General features: G+C 41.0%; 1 protein-coding gene across 1 annotated transcript; it reads right to left on the reverse strand.

The window, feature by feature from the left end:
* Positions 1 to 9,778: 9,778 nt before the first annotated feature.
* LOC140925520 (vesicular inhibitory amino acid transporter-like) lies at positions 9,779 to 11,131 on the reverse strand. Its single transcript, XM_073375463.1, has one exon. It carries the CDS (start codon positions 11,129 to 11,131, stop codon positions 9,779 to 9,781), a length of 1,353 nt encoding a protein of 450 aa, XP_073231564.1.
* Between the last annotated feature and the right edge of the window lie 13,559 nt (positions 11,132 to 24,690).

A 24,690-nucleotide genomic window follows, 5' to 3' on the forward strand; every position in this document is an offset into this window, starting at 1 on the left:
CTGCTGTGATTTGTGGGCTGTGAAATTATTCACCTTTTCGTATCCTTTGTAATAATTGAAACTTGTTAAATTTTCTTTTTTACTACTGTAAAAACCGTTTACCATGCGTAAAATAGGAAGAAAGAATGTCCGACAATTTTGAAAAGTAGCCCTATACTGTATGATTTTGTGGCGGCGCCAAAGCTATCCGACATGGTGTGAACATATCCTCAGCTTAGAGTGTAAGCGGAGTTTAAGCGCAGGTTATCAATCCGATCAAACAAATACGTGACGAACTGAACGATACAGCGTTGCTCGTTCATTAGAGTTTTGACCTTTTTCTTCCATGGAGTAAAAAAAAGTTGCAAGTGACGCTTGGGCGTGAAATAAGAAAGAAACTCTCAATGGCAATATTTCAAAACACTAAGATTTTTTTTCACTTTCATGTTTATAAGGGACCGATCGTTTATTACGTCCCGGGGGGGGGGGGTCGGGGGCGGCGGTGGTTTTCAGAAAAGTGTGGTGTATGAAAACTGTACCCCCCTAAAATAATTTCATATGAAAATTGTACCCCCCCCCCCCTTGGCGATAAGAATTTTTAAAATGCACCCCCCCCAACCTTTCCTAGACCAAGTTTTAAGATGACTCGATTTTCTCTCTTTCTTTGGACATCGACTTCATATTAAAGCTAGATGGGCTTCTGGTGGTCTGGTTAGGTAAAAATAGTTGATAGGGTCCTGGGGCAAGCTTGGTCAGGCTTGGTTACATAGCATTCAAAATGGCGGCTACCAAAGCAAGTAAAGATGCACACGTCACGTGGGGCTCAGCAGCTGGCGGCATGAGAAACGGTGTGAAGTCAGAAAAAAGTCAACGAAGGGAAAGTATTTTAGATCTTCACTCGAGTGTCGTGATAATAATGAAATTTTGTTATTGCTGGAGTCTATTCTGCAGAGCTCAAAGCAAGGGACGCAGACGAATTGTACAGTTCGAGGTCTGAAAGCAGTGCAAGAACAATAATTCTGTGCGGGTAGAATTTTGTAGCCGACAAAGAGTCGTCAGCGCGACTTTTTTGAGCTTTTTTGTTTACTAATGAAGGAAAAGTGTTTTTTGTTTTTGTTTCAATTATTATATGTTTTAACAACTACAACATATAATGTCAATCCTGTGTCTTAAATCTGCAATCTGCTGAGTTCGTGGTACTTTACCTTTAAATGTACCAATAAAGGAATGCAAAACCCGAAAAATACAGTCTGAAAAGATCCCATAAGAGCTGCTATGAGCGCGAAGTGTGGCAGAAAAATAGCTATCGCCAGTGTGATGGCTACCAACGAAATCCGAATTATAATATTACCTATGGTATTGGAAATATCAGAAGTTATTTCTGAAAAAAACGTCGATTCGTCAAGAGATTCACATACAGGTCTCAAGCAAAGTATGATTGAGAGTAAGCTGCTAATAACGAGACTTATAGAAGCGGTTATGTTTAGCGGTCCAACGGGAAAATTATTAGCAATGGCTTCATCTGTCTTGGATCCAAAAGTCAAAAATCCAAAGACTGCAATAATCACTTTAATTACAACTGATACAGCAAATGCCGAAGCCAACGCTTTTCCAAAGTCCGATTTATTCTTCATACTTTTTTCTACCGAAGGAATGATCTCTGCCACGCCGTAACTAGACAAAGCGATCCCCAACGAAATGAAGACTCCTTCGAAGTCCCAAAACAAAAGTGTACCGGGATCCCAATTCCCTATATTTTCAAGGCCATACCATACTGTTAGTGCTGTAGTTAGACCAATGGCGACTATACTAATAGTACTTAGCCATGCAATCTGGGAGTACGATTTCAAAAACATTGTTGGTAGAATAAGCAGTGCAGCAAAGCAGGTCCAGGAAGTTTGCGAGAGGGGTACTGTTGGTAGGGCGTGGTAGGTGAGAGATCCACAGAGAACTAGATAACTGACTGCTATAAAAACAAAACCAATGTCTTGATTCCACGCGACAATTTTACCTGCATATTTAGGATATATTGCGTCTCCTATCTCCTTCCAAGTTGACCTTGCTCGAATCTTTCCTTTTTTCTCCTCGCTGTCGTACAAACTCTCGGCTAACACTTTACCTGCGTACCAGGTGATAATTGGCAGTAAAAACAGTGATATAACAGCCGTGATTCCACCCTTTTTGATAGAATACGGCAAAGCAAGCAATCCAACCCCTTCGATGAAGTTTATCAAGTTCATTGTTGTCTTCCATGTCGAGGATGTCCCTTCAGGCGGAGATGCAGCGCTTTCAGTCTCTATATAGTTCTCACTTGAAACGCTTTCATCATCTGAAGAACTTTCGGCGTCCGAGGACTGCAGTTCCAAGACTGCTTCTTCGTCACTATCACTTACTTGTGACAGGTTGCGATAGCCTTGTTTCATTTCTTTGTTTATTGTGAAATATCTAAAAGTAAAATAGAAAAGGTGAGCAATATTTCGTGTAAACCTTAAATAAACCATTTGCATAATTAACAGAATTTATGATGTATATCACAGTGGAACCTATCCTTTGGGACACCCCTATTCAAGAGACACCTCCATTCAGGGGACGCAAAATTTGGTCCCCGAAAAATAATCACGTAATCTTTGTATTTGTTTCCTCTATTGAAGGGACACCTCTATTCATGGGAAAAGGTCTCTTTTTCGATTCCGGATCCCAAACCTGGATTCAACCGCTATTCCTTGTACACCTTAGCACTCAAAAGGTGACTAACTACAAAAAGCCTTGAGAAGTTTAAGTTTTCAGTAATCACAATGGCGACTGCTTTCAAAACATGAACTTATTCAATTAATAAATCGATGTACTACACTTGTGGGACTTCAAAACACAACATTGCAGTGATAAGTTAATCATGATTTTTTATACATTATCTAGCTGCTTAAAACAATGACCGCAGCGGATTCTGAGGTAAAATATACAAAAGCTCTAGCCCAACCTCCATTCAGGGGACCCCTCTGTTCAGGGAACACTTGCATTTGTCCCGAGGGTGCCCTCCCATAAATAAAATTTCTACTGTATCTATTCCATATTTTCAGCTGACGTCACGGCAGCCAAGTTGGTTCTGGAGAACAAAAGCGTGAAACCAAGAGGGTACCACTAGGGTTAGCAGTTAAATGATAATTGGCCACAAAAACAGTAATTAACTGATAACTAGCCAAAAAATTTGTATTTAACTGATAAATATACTATATTAATTACACTGAATACAATCGTTAATTGTAATAAAAACAACAACGTTTTCCAAATAGCATAACCATTTCATGCCATTTATATGTCCTATGGAGCGTTTTCACTCACGTGACCAGCATCTAAGCATATTATTGGACCAAAAGAAAGTGTTTACATAAGAAAATAGTTCACCTCCCACAGGACTGGTTTGGAACACCAACATGGCCGCCGTCTCATTGTTTTGGAACACCAATATGAACGCCGTGACGTCATGTAAAAACGCTGATGTAGAAGGTACCAGGGCCATGCCAGGCAAAGTCAGACATAGAGTTGTTTCTAGACAATTTAACGCCGAATAATTCAGCTTTAATGTTAACAGATTTCTGTGTTCGAAAAATAAAAACATCGTACTCACGGACTCAGAAGATCGTCAAGTTTAAGAGTACAACCCAGAAAACAATGCAGTGACTGTTATCATTGGATCTGGCCAATAAAGAAATTCTTATGGCTCAGAGAAATCAGCATCTTTCGTTCAAGTACATGGAATTTGAACTTAGGAGAAAACATTTTTTAACAGATGTTGCAGTTGTAACTATTACTTGTGAAACAGTTTCATTTCTTAAAACCCTTGGATGTGCCAAAAAAGGTTCGCCTGCGAACAAAGTAACAGACAACCTCGATAAAGTCCGTAGCCAGGTACAAAGATCAGTAGCCAATGTCAAGGAGCGCTTTAAATTGTCACGAGAAACAAATTTTAAAATGGTCCAGAGGGTACCGTTTTCAAGAAAACCCAAGATTTTCTTCACCTTTACGCAACGGGATGAACAGGCTGATAGAAATATCACTTCTTTATATCCCTTGTTCGTTGACCAAGATGAGCCTTTAACAATTCTGACAACGCAGGTGGAAAACCTACACGTGGTTTCTCATTTGCTTCAAGCACACAGGCGGCACCCAAGGCACCCAAACAGTGAGTACGGGGTTTTTCGCTCATTTGCTTTTGCTGTTAGTAAAACGCAGGGACGACGTAATTACGGAAAAACAGAATCGTCAAATACTTTGTTGATAAAATGGAAAACATTCTATGATAGGTTTTAAAATCAGTGATCATAAGAAATAGGAGAAAAGTTGAATTTTAGACTCCCGTAGTAGCGACCACGCCACAAGACAGGTCTTCGTTGTAGGATTTGGCGCTTCTACGAAAGCCTACGTAGCTTTTGGGCGTTTTACTTCCGGTCGCCGTAGCGAGTCCCTACTGAGTGCTTTCTACTACGCCATTTGCTTTTGAGACATAGTATAGAAATTGCTCAAACGAATTACGAAGTGAGCTGCAAGTATTAAACTCACGAAAAGTCGTACTATCCTGTGCCTGCATACTTCCATGCCTTTGTCAGCGTTCTCAGCAATGTCTCTCCCAGCGCCGCAAACTGAGGGGGACATGGGGGTTTACGGTATTGCGGTATTGGGCTTTTTTTCACGCGGTATTTCGGTAATTTTAATTTTAACGTGCGGTATTGCGGTATCATCTAGCTCTGCGGTATGCGGTTTTTCATCATTTTGGCTGACGGTATTCGGTGAAATAAGATTGTTCACGGTATTACGGTACCGTTTATTTGCGCTTTCCTTTCGATACAATACGCAAAACAAAACACAGTAAGACATAAAGGTCAATAAAAGTTAATATTTAGAAGTCTTGAGACATAACGGTAAATGATTACACCATTTGTGGGTCATTTTGTGACAGTTAATGGTCGATAATATACAATGTGATTGTTGTTGCATCCAATGATAATGAGTCGTCTCAAGTTACCTTACCAGGCTTGTCTATCTGTGTACCTGTGCCGGTAATTCGAGCCGGAGGTCTTAAACGTTTTCTCACAATGTCTGAGGTCGCTGAGGTTGAGGACGGCGTGGTCATCATTGACTGTGTGGCAATTTTTTATGAAGAGGGCGAAGGAGGCGAACATTATGGCAACAAGAATAAGTTTAGATGTTGGGTTTCGAGAATTGAAAAACGCCTTGTAAAGTTAAAAGCGAAAATTTGGTAAGTTTGCCTCTTAACAGCGCGGCGTCATCCTGGGAAACCCGGGGCAGATAAAGGGGGCGAGGGAAAGTCTAAACGGGCGGAAAAATATATATGGAACCAATCAGAAGCCAAAACGGCGGCGACCGTTTGGAACTGGTCTGGTAAGACATTGTCCCAGGGGCTCTTCTCGCCGTTCTTTACTTTTCTTCGTTCCATATATATTTTTCCGCCCGTTTAGACTTTCCCTCGTCCCCACTATCTGCCCCTGGGTCTCCGAGGATGGCGCGGCGTGTGATCTGACCCCTGAGAGACTGACGTGCTAGACTACACTCACTTTATATCAAAACTCGCACCAGACGTGCGTGGAAAGGGTTTTGGTTGGTTTGTTTTTCGCGCTTTCAAGAGTTATTTTTATTGGAGTTAATTAGCTGTTGGGTCGAAATACCAAAAGGCTAGACGAATGTATTTTATTTTTCAGTGAAAATTTGCGGAAAATTGCGAACTACCAAAATATTAAAAAAAATATGGACATCTGGATCTGGTTGTTCAAACGTCGGATAGCGCTATCCACCGGATAAATCACTATCCAGCGGATAGCGTAATTGATTTCCGTAATACTTATCCGCTGAATAGTGATTTATCCGGTGGATAGAGCTATCCAACGTTTGAGCAACCGGGGCCAGGTGCATAACTGAGATAATTAAACGCGCTAGATGGAAGCAACCATAATGTGCGCAACCGATTATAAATGTGATTAAAATATGCGGTATCGGTATTTAGACGATTTTCGACGCGGTATTTCGGTATTTGCCATTTTTTCTCACGGTATTGCGGTATTGGGTACCCCCCAATGTCCCCCTCCAAACTGTGACAAAAGAAGATGAACTTGTAACCTGTACGCAGCATGGCGGTTTTGGTCGAGCGCGCAAAGAAGCCAAGGCGGGCGAGAGCAGTGCTCCCGCCGCGAGTAGATGTAAAGTTGAGATGAGGAACTGCATAGAGAACTTTCGTCCTCTTTAACAACGAACTGTACATAGCGAAGCAACTCAAGATAAAGCGCGATCTTTATCACCATGCCAGTTGTCTATTCTCAGCCAAAGCGTGAAAAAAAAAAAAAAAAAAAAATGTAGTTTCAAAAATCGCAGGATGCGTGTGGTCATGCAGGCCTAAATTAAAGAGATTTGATAATCGCTAAACTGTCCAGTGAAGTACGTATGCAACTAGAAATTTCAATTGCATGAGTATTTTTAAATAAGGGGAAACAGGTTCTGCAAGATCGTGATCATGAAGTCGAACATAAATTCAGTGGAGAAACTTGAACAAAATCTGTATAAATTTGGGAATTCACGCACCATTGATAATAGAGAGTAACCATTTGTTCGTGGACTTTTCTGTCTACATCTATTAATTGCGAAAACTATTTTTGACAAAGGTCTACTTTATCAGTACTTACGTATTGCAGGTTTTCAGTTGGTAAGTAAGAAACTGACCAGTGTAGTTGCAGCAAGCGTCTTCGTAGACTACAATCAATGAGGGAGAGAGTGGCTGATTTTATAGCACAATTAAATCATGCTGCAGGCTACGTACAGAGAAGTCATAACGTATGCTAAACGCATTTCACGTTCTGCGAACAAACTGAAAAGAACCGGTAGACTTTAAAGAAAGAAATGGATGACTGCAACTCACAACCTCAATCGGCTTTGTTTCCTTGAACTTAAGAATGCCATGATTTTGAACAAATCGAACATTCGTTTTTAATATAAGAATGTTGTTTTTTCGGCCCTGGCTGAGTTTTCTTATTTTTCTGTCGATTTTAGTCTCAAAATATTCTTAATACTAAATAATAACTTATGGATTTTCCGCTTTAGAATGTCTTGGGGTTTCAATTAACAGTGTCCTTGTCGTTTAGTGAAAGAAATAATTTTATACGGCTGAGTTAAAAACATAAACTGTATTGTATTTATAGATTTTCAAACACAACATTGATTCCTTTTCAGGCCAGGCTTCATTCTTAAAATATGCTAATATAAAGAGTGTATCAAGCATTTCTGCAAAAGAACTCTATTAGCCCATGCCATGGCTGTAAATAAAGTGTCATCGTTCAAGAAAAAGTTTGATATTTTCTTGCTGCTGTGATCTGTGAACTGTTAAATTATTCACCTCCTCGTATCCTTTGTAATACTTGAAACTTGATAAATTTACTTTTTTTTCTGCTTTAAAAACCGTTTACCAAGCGTACTGAATAGGAAGAAAGACTGTCCGACAATTCTCGGAGAAAGGCTGGCCAACACGAAGAGGTTTCCTATATAATATGAACACCTATCTGATATGTGACTCTTTACTTTGGAGATCGGTGCGCCGGGCGGCGTTGCTTCGCTTCGTTACAGAAACCCGCCGAAATCATCGTTCTTATATGTGAACAGTAGCCCTATACTGTATGGTTTGGTGGCGGCGCCAAAGCTATCCGACATGATGTGACAATATACTTAGCTTAGAGTCTAAGCGCAGGTTATCAATCAGATACTGACAAACTGCACTTCAGTAACGCCACGTGATGGACTGAATGATAAAGTGTTGCTCGTTCATTAGTGTTTTGACCTCTTTCTTCCATGGAGTAAAAAAAAGTTGCAATTGACGTTCGGGCGCGAAATAAGAAAGAAATTCTCAATGGCAATATTTCAAAACACTAAGATCTTTTTCCACTTTCATGTTTATTACCGTGAAGCGTGAAATGGGAATGTTAATTACCGTGGTTTGTTATTTGTCATATTTAATAGAAAGATGGTGCCTGAATTGTACGAAGGCCCCTCTAAAAGGAGTTATGCTTGTATCCAGTTTTCTTTCGAACGTGGCTTAAATTAACTTGTTCTTCTTTTTCTGGATAACTTTTACTAAAAAAGTGATAAATCGTCAGTTGAACACGAAGCGAACCGACAGCCAAACTCATGCATTTTTCGAATTTCGCCGGTTTGTGCCTCCAGCAGCTTCTTTTGATCTTTGGACTCGATCGCTTGGTGCAATTTATATTTGAGAACTAGGCATGACTATTCATCATTTGGGCCTTTTGTTTGGTCAGTGAAGTGTATTCGTGAGGGATGATTAATTTTCGGTGAATTTGGGTGTTTTTGAAAGTAAAAACCGCAAACGATTCAATTCGTAAGGAGCAAGAAATTATGCAGACCCCGCCAAAGATGGAAAACTCAGACCACCCCAAAAAAATTCTGACTAGAAAACTCACACAAACACCTTTAAGCCGCGGAGTTTACCCTCACCGCTCACAGTTTTAATTAGCTGGAGGTATTGCTTTTGTTACACAGCCTGAGATAATAAGGTAACTAGGCCCTCAACCATGCCAAATGCACCCGGGATGACTCTATCGCCCCATGTAAGAGAATCCAAGGCAGTGTTGGATTCTGGATTCCACGCCGTGGATCCTGGATCCAGTGACTGGACTCCGGAACTCCTTGAGCTGAATTCAGGATTCCAAAGCCCAGCAATCCGGATACCACATTCAAAAATTTCGTGGATTCCAATATCCAGACTCCCTCACATGGGGTCGGTTTTAGGTCCTTTAAGGTCTCTGAGGGCCTCTCTGAGGCAATCAAACCCCAAACTGTATACGCTAATCTGGTACCCAGATCTCCCACGCATTTCTCTTTTCAGAAATGCAACACAACACAACGTCTGATTATGCCAAAAATAATGGAGAATTAGCGACTCACTTGACTCAGAGAATTAAAAACAATGAGACGCAAGAACTCCAGAATATCCTTCAAAAGAAGTAATAAAAGTTGTTGTATTGTATTATATGTGTGGTGTTGCAGAGTATTGCTATGCTTTATGCGAACGATTTGTATCGCGTGACCTAGATATTTGACACTTCCAGAAAATGTAAGGCCCAGCTAGGCTCTAACCAAGGGACTTTCCTGGGATTACAAAATAGGTATTGGTGCTTTGACCTCCAAGTGAGTTAGTAGTTAACAGTTAGGGTTAGGAGTGACCTCGGGTTGAGGTTTGCGCTTCAAAAAGTCACATGACAAGTATTTTAACCCACACTGCAACACTTTAGGGTACGCTGCTGCTTATGTTGAATTAAGAATATTTCGCTCTTAGTCTTTAATTTCAAAATTCGCCACCCCCCCTTACTTCGTGTTTTGCGCCTTGGCCTAACATGAAGCTCTGCGGGGCTTATAACAACTAGCCTCCCTATCTAAGTCCTTATCTTTTGCTTCGGTTGACACAAAACTTTCCATTATTACTCTTACTGTAAATTATCGTTAGTTTGCAGAGTTTGCCGGCAATATCTTAATGTAAACTTACGGGCAAAAAGCAATTTAAATTAATCCTTCGAAGCCTAACAGCGCATAAAACCTCTCACCGCATTATATATGTTTAAAAAATACTGTACATGCGTTACCTATTTGCTTCTTGTCTTACTTTAGTTATAACCTTTTGAACATTTATTCATAACACTAAATGGTAGATTTTGTAATTATGAAAGGCTTGATCGACAAGAGGCTGCAGACAATAGTTAAAAGAGTGAAAAGACAGGAAAGCGCTTTTCTAAAAACTGTTCAAGCCTGCCTGAATGAGACCCTTTATAGAGAAGTAAATGCCCAAAACAGAACACGCACTTGTAAAGACCAGGAGTGTAACATCAGCACAAATCCGTAGTCTGCTGAGTTCGTGGTACTTTGCCTTCAAATGTACCAGTAAAGGAATCCAAAACCCGGAAAATACAGTCTGAAAAGATCCCATAAGAGCTGCTATGAGCGCGAAGTGTGGCAGAAAAATAGCTATCGCCAGTGTGATGACTACCAACGAAACCCGAATTATCATATTACGTATGGTATTGGAAATATCAGAAGTTATTTCTGAAAAAAACGTCGATTCGTCGAGAGATTCACATACAGGTCTCAAGCAAAGTATGATTGAGAGTAAGCTGCTAATAACGAGACTTATAGAAGCGGTTATGCTTAGGGGTCCAACGGGAAAATTGTTAACAACGGCTTCATCTGTCTTGGATCCAAAAGTCAAAAATCCAAAGACTGCAATAATCAGTTTAATTACAACTGATACAGCAAGTGCGGAAGCCAACGCTTTTCCAAAGTCCGATTTATTCTTCATACTTTTTTCTACCGAAGGAATGATCTCTGCAACACCGTAACTAGACAAAGCGATCCCCAACGAAATGAAGACTCCTTCGAAGTCCCAAAACAAGAGGGTACTGGGATCCCAATTCTCTATATTTTTAACGCCATACCATACTGTTATTGCCGTAGTTAGACCAATGGCGACTATACTAATAGTACTTAGCCATGCAATCTGGGAGTACGATTTCAAAAACATTGTTGGTAGAATAAGCAGTGCAGCGCAGCAAGTCCAGGAAGTTTGCGAGAGGGGTACTGTTGGCAGGGCGTGGGAGGTGAGAGATCCACAGAGAATTAGATAACTGACTGCTACCAAAACAAAACCAATGTCTTGAGTCCACGCGACAATTTTACCTGCATATTTAGGATATATCGCGTCTCCTATCTCCTTCCAAGTTGATCTTGCTCGAATCTTTCCTTTTTTCTCGTCGCTGTCGTACAAACTCTCGGCTAACACTTTACCTGCGTACCAGGTGATAATTGGCAGTAAAAACAGGGATATCACAGCCGTGATTCCACCCTTTTTGATAGAATACGGCAAAGCAAGCAATCCAACTCCTTCCATGTAGTTTAACAAGTTCATTGTTGTCTTCCATGTCGAGGATGTCCCTTCAGGCGGAGATGCAGCGCTTTCAGTCTCTACATAGTTCTCACTTGAAACGCTTTCATCATCTGAAGAACTTTCGGCGTCCGAGGACTGCAGTTCCAAGACTGTTTCTTCGTCACTCTCACTCACTGGTGGCAGGTTGCGATAGCCTTGTTTCATTTCTTTGTTTATTGCGAAATATGTAAAAGAAAAATAGAAGAGGTGAGCAATTTTTCGTGTAAACCTTAAATAAACCTTTTTCCTACTTAACAGAATTTATTATGCATATTACGGTGGAACCTATCCTTTGGGACATCTGTATAAGAGACACCTCCATTCAGGGGACACAAAATTTGGTCCCCGAAAAATGTTCACATAATCTTTTTATTTGTTTCCTCTATTGAAGGGACACGTCTATTCATGGGAAAGGGTCTCTTTTTCGATTCTGGATCCCAAAGCCCAGATTCAACCTTTATTCAGGGTACATCTTAGCACTCAAATGGAGACTGACCACAAAAATCCTTGATAATTTTGAGTTTTCAGTAGTCACAATGGCGACGGCTTTCACAAAACATGAACTTATTTATTAATAAATCGATGTACTGCACTTGTAAGACTTCAACACACAACATCGCAGTGAAAAGCTGATCATGATTTTTATACATTATCTAGCTGCTTGAAATAATGGTCACAGAAGATTCCGAGGTAAAATATACAAAAGCCCAGCCCAACCTCCATTCAGGGGACACCTCTGTTCAGGGAACCCTTGCATTTGTCCCGAGGGTGCCGTCCCATGAATAGAATTTCCACTGTATCTATTCCATATTTTCAGCTGACGTCACGGCAGCCAACAATATGAAAGCCGTGATGTCATGTAAAAACGCTCTAGATGTAAAAGCTACCAGGGCCGTGCCAGGCAAAGTCAGACATAGAGTTGTTTGTAGACAATTTACATTTTGTTCGCTGAAAGAAATTCGCTGTCTTGCATAATGTTCATACTCCTGCTTATCGGAGCTGAAGTCAATTGTCGGTGGATCGCAGCTCGAATACCAGTTAGAGTACTTGGTGTTAGCGGTTTGGCCTTTTTCCGATTTAACTTCAGCGTAGAATTTCCGCAGTAATTCATTTAGCTCAACCGGTGTTACACAATTGAAGTCAACTTTCAGCTTTCGTTTGTCGCACCATTTCTCGAATTTTTTGATCCCCCACGAAGTGGCTCTCTTTGTATTTTCCGCCCGACCTTTTGCTTCTAATTTGTCCAAATCTTCTAGCCCCAAATCTGAGTTTTGACTGCTAATTTCTTCCATTACTTCAGTTTTCGCTCGAGGACGATTCGACGACTGAAAAAACTGCAGTTCAAAACCGGAGTTTCGCAAATGAATGGTTTTCCCGCGTCAACACTAGGCTTACTCTAATTGGTTAAAATCCATCGGATGATGAAGCAAGAACCAATCAGCTGTAGGGCTGATAATGCATTAGCAGCCCGCTGTCAGTCTTTTGCGGCCCGCTGAGCGTGTGTTTTGAAGAGGCCGATTTTCTATTTGGCCGCGTATATTGATAATAATTCAGCTTTAACGTTAACAGTTTTCTGTGTTCGAGAAATGCATTGTTTTCACGGACTCAGAAGATCGTTAAGTTTAAGAGTACAACGCAGAGAAAAACGCTGTGACTGTTATGAGTGGATCTGGTTAATAAAGAAATTCTGATGGCTTAGACAAATCTGGATCTTTCTTTCAAGTGCATGCAATTTGTACTTAGGAGAAAACATTTTTTAACTGATGTTGCAGTTGTAACTATTAATTCTGAAACAGTTTCATTTCTTAAAACCCTTGGATGTGCCAAAAAAGCTACGCCTGCGAAAAAGATAACATTGAGGAGGCGAAAGAGAACGTCGATAAAGTCCGTAGCGACTACAAAGATCAGTAGCCAATGGGAAGGGTCGCTTTTTTTGTACGACTATACTTTGCAGCTCACTTCGTAGTTCGTTTTAACAGCTGCTATACTTTGGCTCAAAGCATTAGGCGTAATAGAAAGCACTCAGCAGGGACTCGCTATAGACTACGAGTAGTCCCCCATTTTTCCTCAGGGATAGTAGAGCGAGCAAAACGCGAGCACGCGTGAAAATCAACCCACGCGAGAAAAGGCGACACGCAGCAGGGAGAGTCTCCCTCCCCGCTGCGTGGGTTGATTTTCACGCGCGCTCGCGTTTTGCTCGCTCTACTATCCCTGAGGAAAAATGGGGGACTACTCGTAGTCTAGACTCGCTACGGCGACCGGAAGTAAACAAGCTCCCTCCCCCACCCACCAAAATTGGAGATGACATTTCGCGGTAGCGCTAGCCTGTGTACCGAGCGTTTCTCATCGAGTTATTGCGCGAAGGTTAGAGCAGGAGCAAACAACAAAAAGGTGGAAGGGGAAGGGGGAGGGGGAGGGGAAAAGAGGAAACGCTTGCCCGCAAACCCCACCATTCTGGAAAACGCCCCTTGATATTTCACGGTTCGGTTCATTTGTAAATTGACAGCTCGTCAAAATAGAAGATAAAACAAAGAGATTACCCCTGGATTACCAGATTTGTAAAATTAATTTGTTCTCTAATAGAACAAGTTCCATGCGATTGCAAAAATTGTAATAAAAAAGGTTTACGATAAAAGAAGGTTAAAACTCTGAGCGATTGCTGCGGAATTTCTTGTTATTTTATTATGTGGCTTTATCTCGTCTGAAACCTTGTCGAAACGTCAAAAATGATTTTTCCGGAACAATTCACTCCGCCGGCTATAAGCTTTGCAGAGCGGCTGCTCTTCAGCCCGTGTCGAAGCGTTCTCTACAATACATGCCGCTAAATGTCCAATAAACAAAAAGAATCTTTTCATTTCAAAAAGCTGATAAATCGCTTGTCCATGGCGGCTTTAGCTAGTGTCGAGTACCAATGTTCTGATTTACGTTGATGTTATCTCCAACAAACAGTCCATTTTTTCCCACTCAGATCCGCATGCCGTTATTCCCAGTAAATTGGCCTTTCCTAGTCTCCACTGCTCGATCTCAAACTATACTTTGAAGACTATGATCTCATAAACCTTCGCACAAAACAAACACGATTCAAATAAATATCAGTCCAAAGCATTTGTAATCTGCGACCGACAATCAGATGAGACCAGATCTGTAACACACGTAAACAAAGCATACCTGGTTTGATTTGAGTGCTAAGTAATCAACACTACCAGCACCACACCAATCAGAAGCTGTGTTCGTGGGCGAACGCAGTTTTTCAAAATCGTGGGGTTTGCTAATCTGCTACACAGCCGTTTTCAGTGTCGCAGATTAGGGGTTTGCGGGCAAGCGTTTCCTTCTTTCCCGGTAGGTACTTCATATATGATTATTATTATGTACCTAAACATACCTATTATTATTGTACCATATATATCAATATACCCACACCTATACATCACCACACACACCTATACAACACCATATACCCCGAAACAACACCATAAACTCCTATACATCACCATATACCCCTATATACCCCTATACAACACCATACACCCCTATATACCCCTATACAACACCATATACCCCTATACAACACCATACACCCCTATACAACACCATGTACTCCTATACATCACCATACACCCCTATACATCACCATACACCCCTATACATCACCATACACCCCTATACATCACCATACACCCCTATAATCACCATACACCCCTATACAACACCATGTACTCCTATACAACACCATACACCCCTATACATCACCATACACCCCTATACATCACCATAAACCCCTATACATCACCATACACCCCTATACATCACTACACACCCCTATACATCACCATTTACCCCTATACAACACCATATACCCGTATATACCCCTATACGACACCATATACGCCTATACAACACCATACACCCCTATACAACACCATGTACTCCTATACATCACCATACACCCCTATACATCACCATACACCCCTATACATCACCATAAACCCCTATACATCACTACACACCCCTATACATCACCATTTACCCCTATACAACACCATATACCCCTATAGAACACCATACACCCCTATACAACACCATGTACTCCTATACATCACCATACACCCCTATACATCACCATACACCCCTATACATCACCATAAACCCCTATACATCACTACACACCCCTATACATCACCATTTACCCCTATACAACACCATATACCCCTATAGAACACCATACACCCCTATACAACACCATGTACTCCTATACATCACCATACACCCCTATACATCACTACACACCCCTATACATCACCATTTGCCCCTATACATAACAATACACAACTACACATCACCATACTCCGTATACATCACCATACACCCTATAAATCACCATACACCCTATACATCACCATATATCCCTATACAACACCATATACCCCTATACATTACCATATACCCCTATACAACACTATATACACCTATACATAACCATACACCTCTACACATCACCATACATCCCTATACATCACCATACACCCACATACATAACAATACACCCCTATACATCACCATACATCCCTATACATCACCATACACCCACATACATAACCATACACCCCTATACATCACCATACATCCCTATACATCACCATACACCCACATACATAACCATACACCCCTTTACATCACCATACATCCCTACACATCACCATACATCCCTATACATCACCATACACCCACATACATAACCATACACCCCTATACATCACCATACATCCCCATACATCACCATACATCCCTATACATCACCATACACCCCTATACATCACTATACACCCCCATACATCACCATACACCCCTATACATCATCATACATCCCTATACATCACTATACACCACTATACACCACCATACATCACCATACATCCATAGGGATGTATGGTGATGTATAGGGGTGTATGGTGATGTATAATGGGGTATGGTGATGTATAGGGGTGTATGGTGATGTAAAGGGGTGTATGGTGTTGTATAGGGTTGTATGGTTATGTATGGGGGTGTACGGTGATGTATAGCGGTGTATGGTGATGTATAGGGGTGTATGAGAATGTATAGGGGTGCATGGGAATGTATAGGGCTTTATGGTGATGTGAGGGGATGTATTGTGATGTATAGGGGTGTATGGCTATGTATGGGGGTGTATAGTGATGTATAGGGATGTATGGTGATGTATAGGGATGTATGGTGATGTATAGGGATCTGTGGTGATGTATAGGGGGTGTATGGTGATGTATAGCGGTGTATGGTGATGTATAGGGGTGTATGGGAATGTATAGGGGTGTATGGTGATGTATAGGAGTATATGGCGATGTATAGGGGTGTGTGGTGATGTATAGGGGTATATGGTGACGTATAGGGGTATATGGTGATGTATAGGGGTGTATGGTGATGTATAGCGGTGTATGGTGATGTATAAGGGTGTATGGTGATCTATAGGGGTGTATGGTGATGTATAGGGGTGTATTATGATATCTGTAGGTGTTTATAGTATAATAATAGGATCTAATAAGACACAATAGGTGTGTTTAGGTACATAATAATAATCATATATGAAGTACCTACCGATTTCCCCTCCCCCTCCCCGGTCATTCCTTTTTTTGCTCTCGTCCCAACCTTCTCGACGACCTCGCGCGGAAACGCTTGCTACGCAGGTTATAGTAGCACCAAATACTACAACGAAGACCTGTCTAGTGGCGTAGTCGCTACCACGTGAGTCTAAAGTTAGACTTTTCTCCTATTCCTTACGATCACCGGTTTTAAAACCTATCACAGATTGTTTTCCATGTTATCAACAAAGCATTTGACGCTTCTGGTTTTCTGCAATTACATCTTTTCTGCGTTTTACTTACAGCGAAAGCAAATGAGCGAGAAACCCCGTAGTCACTGTTTGGGCCCAGGAGGCGGGGGAGGGGGGAGGACTTGGGTTAATTTTTGCTGGGTATGTGCCGCTGGCCTCTCAGAGCCCCTACCCCATTATAGTTTATTCTGTGGCCAATTATAGACCCTATCTTAGTCGCTTTTGGGCAAATATGTAATCATTACGCGATCCCAACTTAGTCACTTTCAATTTTCATGAATTGACCCATTTTTTAGATTGAATGAAGAACACTTTACTTTTCATCTACAGTACAAACATTCTGGTGCGTTTGCTAACCGTAAATATGAAGAACTGTCTTACCCCAAAAATCCGAAAATGTGCGACCCCATACTAGTAACTCTATACTATTGAAAATGAACTCTATACTATTGAAAATGCAACCCCCTTATAGTCAATCCAGTCGTGAAAATGCAACCCCGTCCAGCTGCACATCCCCGTTAACCTCCTATAAGGAAGTACCCCCCCTCCCAACCCCGGGTGTTTGGGTACCTTCGGGTGTCACTTGCGTGCCCGAAGCAAATGAGAAACCACGTGTAGTTTTTTACCTGCCTTCTCAGAAGTGTTAAACACTCATCTTGGTCAACGAACAAAAGATATATAAGGTAGTTTCGAAAACGAAGCACTCGGAAACGAAGACCGAAGCACGAAGCACCCACATCTCGAAACCGACGCACTCAAATCTCGAAAACAAAGCACCCAGGACTCGAAAACGAAGCACCCAAAATTCGAAAACGAAGCACCCAAATCTCGAAACCAATGTAGGTTGAAGGACTACAACTTTAAGTCTTGCACAACGCAAGCCAAACCAGGTGGAGGCAACGGATGTGTAAAAGCCTTAAAATGGCCAAGGATAGTAGTTCCCTCGTCCGTCCACGAGAGCAAGAAGGTCTGAGCATTCGACCACGTTTATTTCTGATTGATCTTGTTTCAAATTGATCACGTTTCACTGGCAAGACTGACAAGCGCTGACTGTTACCGCTGTCATTCGTTGTATTGTTTAGCTCGAGTTTTCCAAAATCTGCCTGCCCCGGCCCGCCCCACACAAGCACTGCGGCGTTTTTGACGTTTTTGCCGATTTTCAAAGTTTTTTCCAACCTAAAAACTTCGGGTCGCACTTAGCAATGTCCACCGATGACAGATTTCTACCACAAGGTAGTGCGACCCATACCTTAGTCTCGGCAGCCTACGTGTAGCCGCACCCTCCCCCCCCGACAAAAGAAAACCCATATAAACTCTTTAAAACAATTTTTCACCTCGTAGTTCTACTTGAATAGTTTTAAACTGCACTCTATTCGTTATCGTGCTTGATTTCTGCTGTGTTAGCATTGGTGACTTGACAAGGGACTGTCTCGTGTTTTTAAAGGACAGACAGGTTTCGAGTTTTGGGTGCTTCGTTTTCGATATTTGGGTGCTCCGTTTTCGAGATTTGGGTGCTGGGTGCTGGGTGCTGGGTGCTGGGTGCTTCGTTTTTCGGTCTTCGTTTTCGAGTGCTTCGTTTTCGAAACTACCGCATACATAGAAGTGATATTTCTATCAGCCTGTTCATTTCGTTGCGTAAAGGAGGAGAAAATCTTGGGTTTTCTTGAGACAGTACCCTCTGGATCATTAATTTTTTGCTCGTGACTATCCCGTGCCTGATACTTCCATGCCTGTCTCTCCCAGCGCTTCAAACTGTGACAAACGAAGATGAACTTGTAACCTGCGCGCAGTATGGCGGTTTTGGTCGGGCGCGCAAGCAAGCCAAGGTGGGCGAGTGCTGTGATCTCCCCCGCGAGGATATACGAAGTTGTGATGAGGAACTCGGAAAATCGCTAAGCTGTCTAGTGAAGTACGTATGCAAGCAGAAATTTCAATTGAGTATTTAAGTCTCTTGGCTTTTGCTAAGGGGAAACAAGGTCTGTATGATTATGATTCAGTGAAGTCCAACATAAATTCAGTGGGGGACTTATGAACAAAATCTGCATAAATTTCAGAATTCACGCACAATTGATAATCTGAGAGTAAGCAATTGCTCCTGGACTTTTCTGTCTACATCTATTGATTGCTAAAACTATTTGTGACAAAGGTCTACTTTCTAAATACTTACGTTTTACTGGTTCTCAGTTGTTAAGTCAGAGACTGGAAAGTGTAGTTGTAGCTAGCGTCTTTGTAGACTACAATCAACGGGGGAGAGAGTGGCTCATTTTATAGTACAATTAAATCATGCTGCGGGCTACAGAGAAGTCATAACGTATGCTAAACGCATTTCACGTTCTGCGAACAAACTGAAAAGAACCGGTAGACTTTAAAGAAAGAAATGGATGACTGCAACTCACGACCTCAATCGGCTTTGTTTCCTTGAACTTAAGAATGCTGATTTTTAGGAAATCAAACATTTTTTTTTATATAAGAATGTTGTTTTTCCGGCCCAGGGTTAATTTTCTTATTTTTCTGTCGATTCTAGGGAGAAAATATTCTTAAAACTAAATAATAGCTTATGGTGTTTCCGCTTTAGAATGTCTTGGTCTGTCAATTACCAGTGTTCTTGCCGTTTAGTCAGACTGCCGTTTAGTGAAGGGAATAATTTTATGCAAGTAAGCTAAAAATATAAATTTATTGTATTTATGGTTTTTCAAACACAAAATTGATTCCTTTTCAGACTCTCAGCCTCGGTTTTTTTCTCAAAATATTCTTAAAATTTCCCGAATTTAAGCCTCGATATTCTAACAAAATATATTCTTATAGAAAAAAAAGAGTGTATCAAGAATTTGTACAAAGGAAACTATTAGCCCTTGCCATGGCTATAAAATATTAATAAAGTGCCATCGTTTAAGAAAACTTTTTAACATTCTCTAGCTGCTCTGATCTGTGGACTGTTAAATTATTCACCTCCTCGTATCCTTTGTAATATTTGAAACTTGTTAAATTTTCGTTTTTTCTGCTGTAAAAACCGTTTACCATGCGTAAAATAGGAAGAATGTCCGTCAATTCTCGGAGAGAGGCTGGCCAACGCGAAGAGCTTTCCTTTATAATATGAACACCTATCTGATATGTGACTCTTCACATTGGAGATCGGTGCGACGGGCGGCTTTGCTCCGCTTCGTCACAGAAACCCGCCGAAATCACTGTTCTTATGTGGAAACAGTAGCCCTATACTGTATGGTTTCTTGGCGGCGCCAAAGCTATCCGACATGGTGTGACAATATCCTTAGCTTAGAGTCTAAGCGCAGGTTATCAATCAGATCAAACAAATAGACACTGACAAACTGTACTTCAGTAAAGCCACGTGATGAACTGAATGATACAGCGTTGCTCGTTCATTAGTGTTTTGACCTTTTTCTTCCATCGAGTAAATAAAAGTTGCAATAGACGCTCGGGCACGAAATCAGAAAGAACTTCTCGATAGCAATATTTCAAAACTCTAAGATCTTTTTTCACTTCCATGTTTATTACTGTGTAGCGTGAAATGCATGGGAATGCTAATCAGCGTGATTCGTTATTTGTTGCTGCGGAGCGACCGAGGGGAGCGAGCAGCAACATAATCAGGATTTAAAGGAAATATATAAGGGGCGACGAATTCTCGAATTCATCACTTTTTACCACAATGCATTGCATTTAACCAGAGTGCATTGCGCCACGAACAACTCAAATAAAAACACAGGAAAGTTCGGTGGGTGAGAGAGTGCATCGTTCGCTGCTCAGACTTAGAGTTTTCTTTGTGGCAAATTTTCTACAGCACGGTTAGAGGTCTTACCAAATTTTAAGACACGCAGGAGTCTTTCAGATGAGTACGATGGTTAACTTGGGGATTGGATGTCAGTTCAAGAGCCTTTTTGACTCGTCCAGGTGTTAAATCTGACGAGAAGATGAGCATTTGCTCTTCGACTCCGCAACACGGGGGATATACAAATTCCAGCTTGATGTGAAAGTGAGAAAATGTCATGCAATGCTATTCTTAAGAAACTGTATGAGCCGAAAATGGATGTGATTTTGACCATTCGCTTCAAAATAACAGCGGAAATCGAGATAACAAAACATATGTATTGTGTCTTACTTTGCAGACGAGGACGTGTATCGGCGTTTTGAAAAGCATAATTATGTTCTTTCATTCATTTATTGCCATGGAATATGCGTTTACATTGTTTTTTCACTGTCAACAGCTCGGTTAATGCGACTGGCGATCATCTTGCCGGCGGAAGTTTCATGGAAAAGGAATAAAATGAAAGACTTTTCCTAACGAGTACGTGGTCAGTCTCTGTGGTGTAGTGTTAGGTGTAGTCGCGTCGAGTCGAAGGTGCCGGGTTCGGATCCTACTAAATTATTTATTCCTTCTTTCTTTTTTTTTCCGTTTTTTGTGTTGTTGTTTTCTATAAATATTTAGCTAAATAACTGTTACTTAATAAAGTGCAACAAACAGCAAGAAAAGTATTGTGTTTCCAGAGAAAATATCGTGCACCGTATATTAAATATATGGATAAACGATCTGAATTTCAATTATTTCCTACAATTTGCTGTGGGAAAACCAGAGTTGATAACCACTTGATCATTTTCTAAACAACGTTCCCACGAGTTCTTTCTATAGACTGATAGTAATTATTCTAGTACTTTCCAACATGTAAATAGGACATTCAATGTCATTTTTGATTCTTTTAAGTCTCACTGCCTAACTAATGCCAGTATCAACAGAATGTGCCGCAGCATTACTATCTTTTAGATACCCTAGTCATATTTAATAGTCGTGAATTGTACGAACGCCCCTCTAAAAGGAGTTATGCTTGTGTCCAGTTTTCTTTCGAATCTAGATTAAATTAACTTGTTCTTCTTTTTCTCGATAAATTTTTTTAAAAAAAACTGATAAATCGTCAGTTGAACAGGAAGGTAACCGACAGCCAAAATCATGCGACTTTCGAATTTCGTCGGTTCGTGACTCTAGCAGCTTCTTTTGATCTTTGGACTCGATCGCTAGGTGCAAATTATTTTTGAGAACTAGGCATGACTATTCATCATTTGGGCGTTTTTTTAAGGTCAGTGAAAGGTTTTCAGTGAAGGATGATTAATTTTTGGTGAATTTGGGTGTTTTTGAAAGAAAACACCGCAAAGGATTCAATTCGTAAAGAGCAAGAAATTATGCAGACCCCGCCGAATATGGAAAACCAAGAGAGAATTTGGGAAAACTCAAGACCCACCAAAAAAATCTGACTAGAAAACTCAGACAAACACCTTTAAGCGGTGTTTACACTCACCGCTCACAATTTTAATTTGCTAGAAGTATTGCTTTTGTTACACAGCCTGCGATAATAAGGTAACTAGGCCATCAACTATGCCAAATGCACCCGGCATGACTCTGGATCCCACGCCGTGGATTCTGGATCCAGGTGTGGGATTCCGGACTCATTGAGCTGCATTCAGGATTCCAAAGCCCAGCAATCCGGATACCATATTCAAAAATTCACGGATTCCAAAATCCAGATTCCCTCACATGGGGTCGGTTTTAGGTCTTTTAAGGTCTCTGAGGGCCTCTCTGAGGCAATCAAACACCAAACTGTACACGGTAATCTGGTACCCAGATCTCCCACGCATTTCTTTTTTCAGAACTGCAACACAACACAACGTCTGATTATGCAAACAAACAATGGAGAATTAGCGAATCACTTGACTCAGAGAATTAAAAACAATGTAACACAAGCACTCCAGAATAGCCTTTAAAAGAAGTAATAAAAGTTGTTGTATATTGTATTATATGTGTGGTGTTGCAGATATCTTGCTATGCTTTATGGGAACGATTTGTATCGCGTGACCTAGATATTTGACACTCCCAGAAAATGTAAGGCCCAGCTAGACTCCAACCAAGGGGCTTTCTTGGGATTACAGAATAAGTATTGGTGCTTTGACCTCCAAGCGAGCTAGTAGTTAACAGTTAGGGTTAGGAGTGGCCTCGGGTTGAGGTTTTCGCTTCAAAAAGTCACGTGACAAGTATTTTCATCCACACTGTAACACTTTAGGGTGACCAGCTATACGCTGCTGTTTATGTTGAATCAGAGAATATTTCGCTCTTAGTCTTTAATTTCAAAAGTCGCCACCCCTCTTACTTCGTGTTTTGCGCTTTGGCTTAACATGGAGCTCTGCGGGGCTTGTAACAACTAGCCTCTCTATCTAAGCCCTTATCTTTTGCTTCGGTTGACACAAAACTTTCCAGTATTACTCTTACTGTAAATTATCGTTAAATAAATATTATTATTATTGATTCAAAATATTTCTCCGAGTCTGATTGGCTAAAAGCACGCGTTTAATTCACCATCACCAGTTACTGATGACCAAAGTTGGAAGAAATTTGACTTTAAGGACGAAATGACGTCAAAAATGCAGCGTTTTCGCAGGTGAAGGCACCCTTAACCGAGAAGACCTGGGGACGAGGTTGAGTTGTTTTGGTTTTGAACTTGAAAAAATGGCGGACATTTCACTCATTTCAAGGTAAAAACTAGGCGAAAAAATAACTAAAAACATGGCAAGAACAGAAAGAAGACAACTCGAAGGGCAACATCTGCTATTTGGAGAATATTTGCGGAGCTGGAAAAACCTAAACGTACACTATCGAAGATGAACTGAACATCGATGGATCGATGGAGGTAAGCATGTTTTAATGAATATTAAAACAGTTATTGAATTCGGCTTTCGTACCATGTGAAGAATTATGGAGATCCAGGAGGGTGTTATCCGCCTCGGCCTACGGCTTAGACGGATAACACCCTCCTCGATCTCCATAACTTCTTCATAAGATACTCAGCCTCATTCATTAACTGTTAATTAATTCATAACACTAAATGGTAGATTTTGTAATTATGAAAGCAAACGAACCAACTGCAACTCCCAATTTCCACTTTATATCGCCGTTCGTTTGGCAGCAAAGTCCAAAAAGCCAGTTTTTTGGCCGAAAATCGTCACCAAAAAGTACACTTTTCGTCGTTGATTTTTAAGGCAGAAAATTAATTTTGAAATCAAAAGTCTACATTTATACAAGGCCATAACTTGGTTTCTAGTTGGAATTTCTTCCCTTGCTATTTTCGTTGGACATGCTTCAGCCATTTTCTTAGAGCCAGTGTCGCCTTAGCCTACCACGCAGACGTTCTTAGGGGTTCGTCACTCGTTCCTGCGTTCCTGTTAGTGGGGCAGGATCGAGTGACGAACCCCTAAGAACGTCTGCGTGGGAGGCTAGTGTCGCCTATCTCAACTTGGCTCGTTCGTGCTCGAAAGGAATTCTGGGTGATTGAGTCATACCGTGACCGTAGGACGCTTCCTACTCCCATTTCAAAGATTAACTGTTGGGCCACCCAGTCCTAACTAGCGATTTGGTTACTTATATAGAAATATTATATAGTTCATTGAGATACTTCCATTTTTATAATTTGTCCCTGATCCCCGAGTAGCATTCAGTGATGGCGATGATGACTATCATTTTTAAATACTTTCACTACGAGCCTCAGCGCTCCGGAAGTTAAAAAATTCGTACCGTCTGGTTGCTATGAAGTGACGTAATCATCCAGTTGAGTATCCATCACCGTAACACTTTTGCGGTCAACTACCGCAGCGCTCGTAAAGTACCTTAATTAAAACCGTGTTCAAAACCCTCTAGGAAGTCTGTTTATTTTTGAGTCGATTAATGCACTGCTGACTTTCACGAGGTCAACTTTTGCATAAATTATCAAACATTATGTTAAGCGGGAAATCTACCTACGGTTCGCGGGAGAAGCAACTTCGAAAGCGGCGCAAGACAAATGTTTCGAGAGTCGAGGATGTGCTCACAAACTATTCACTATGCGACGAA

The sequence above is a fragment of the Porites lutea genome, chromosome 2 (genome assembly GCF_958299795.1).
Source record: "Porites lutea chromosome 2, jaPorLute2.1, whole genome shotgun sequence".
Classification (NCBI taxonomy): Eukaryota; Metazoa; Cnidaria; class Anthozoa; order Scleractinia; family Poritidae; genus Porites; species Porites lutea.

Coding starts and splice junctions, on each gene's coding strand:
- LOC140925520 (XM_073375463.1), bottom strand. CDS start 11,131: ATGAAACAAGGCTATCGCAACCTGCCACCAGTGAGTGAGAGTGACGAA.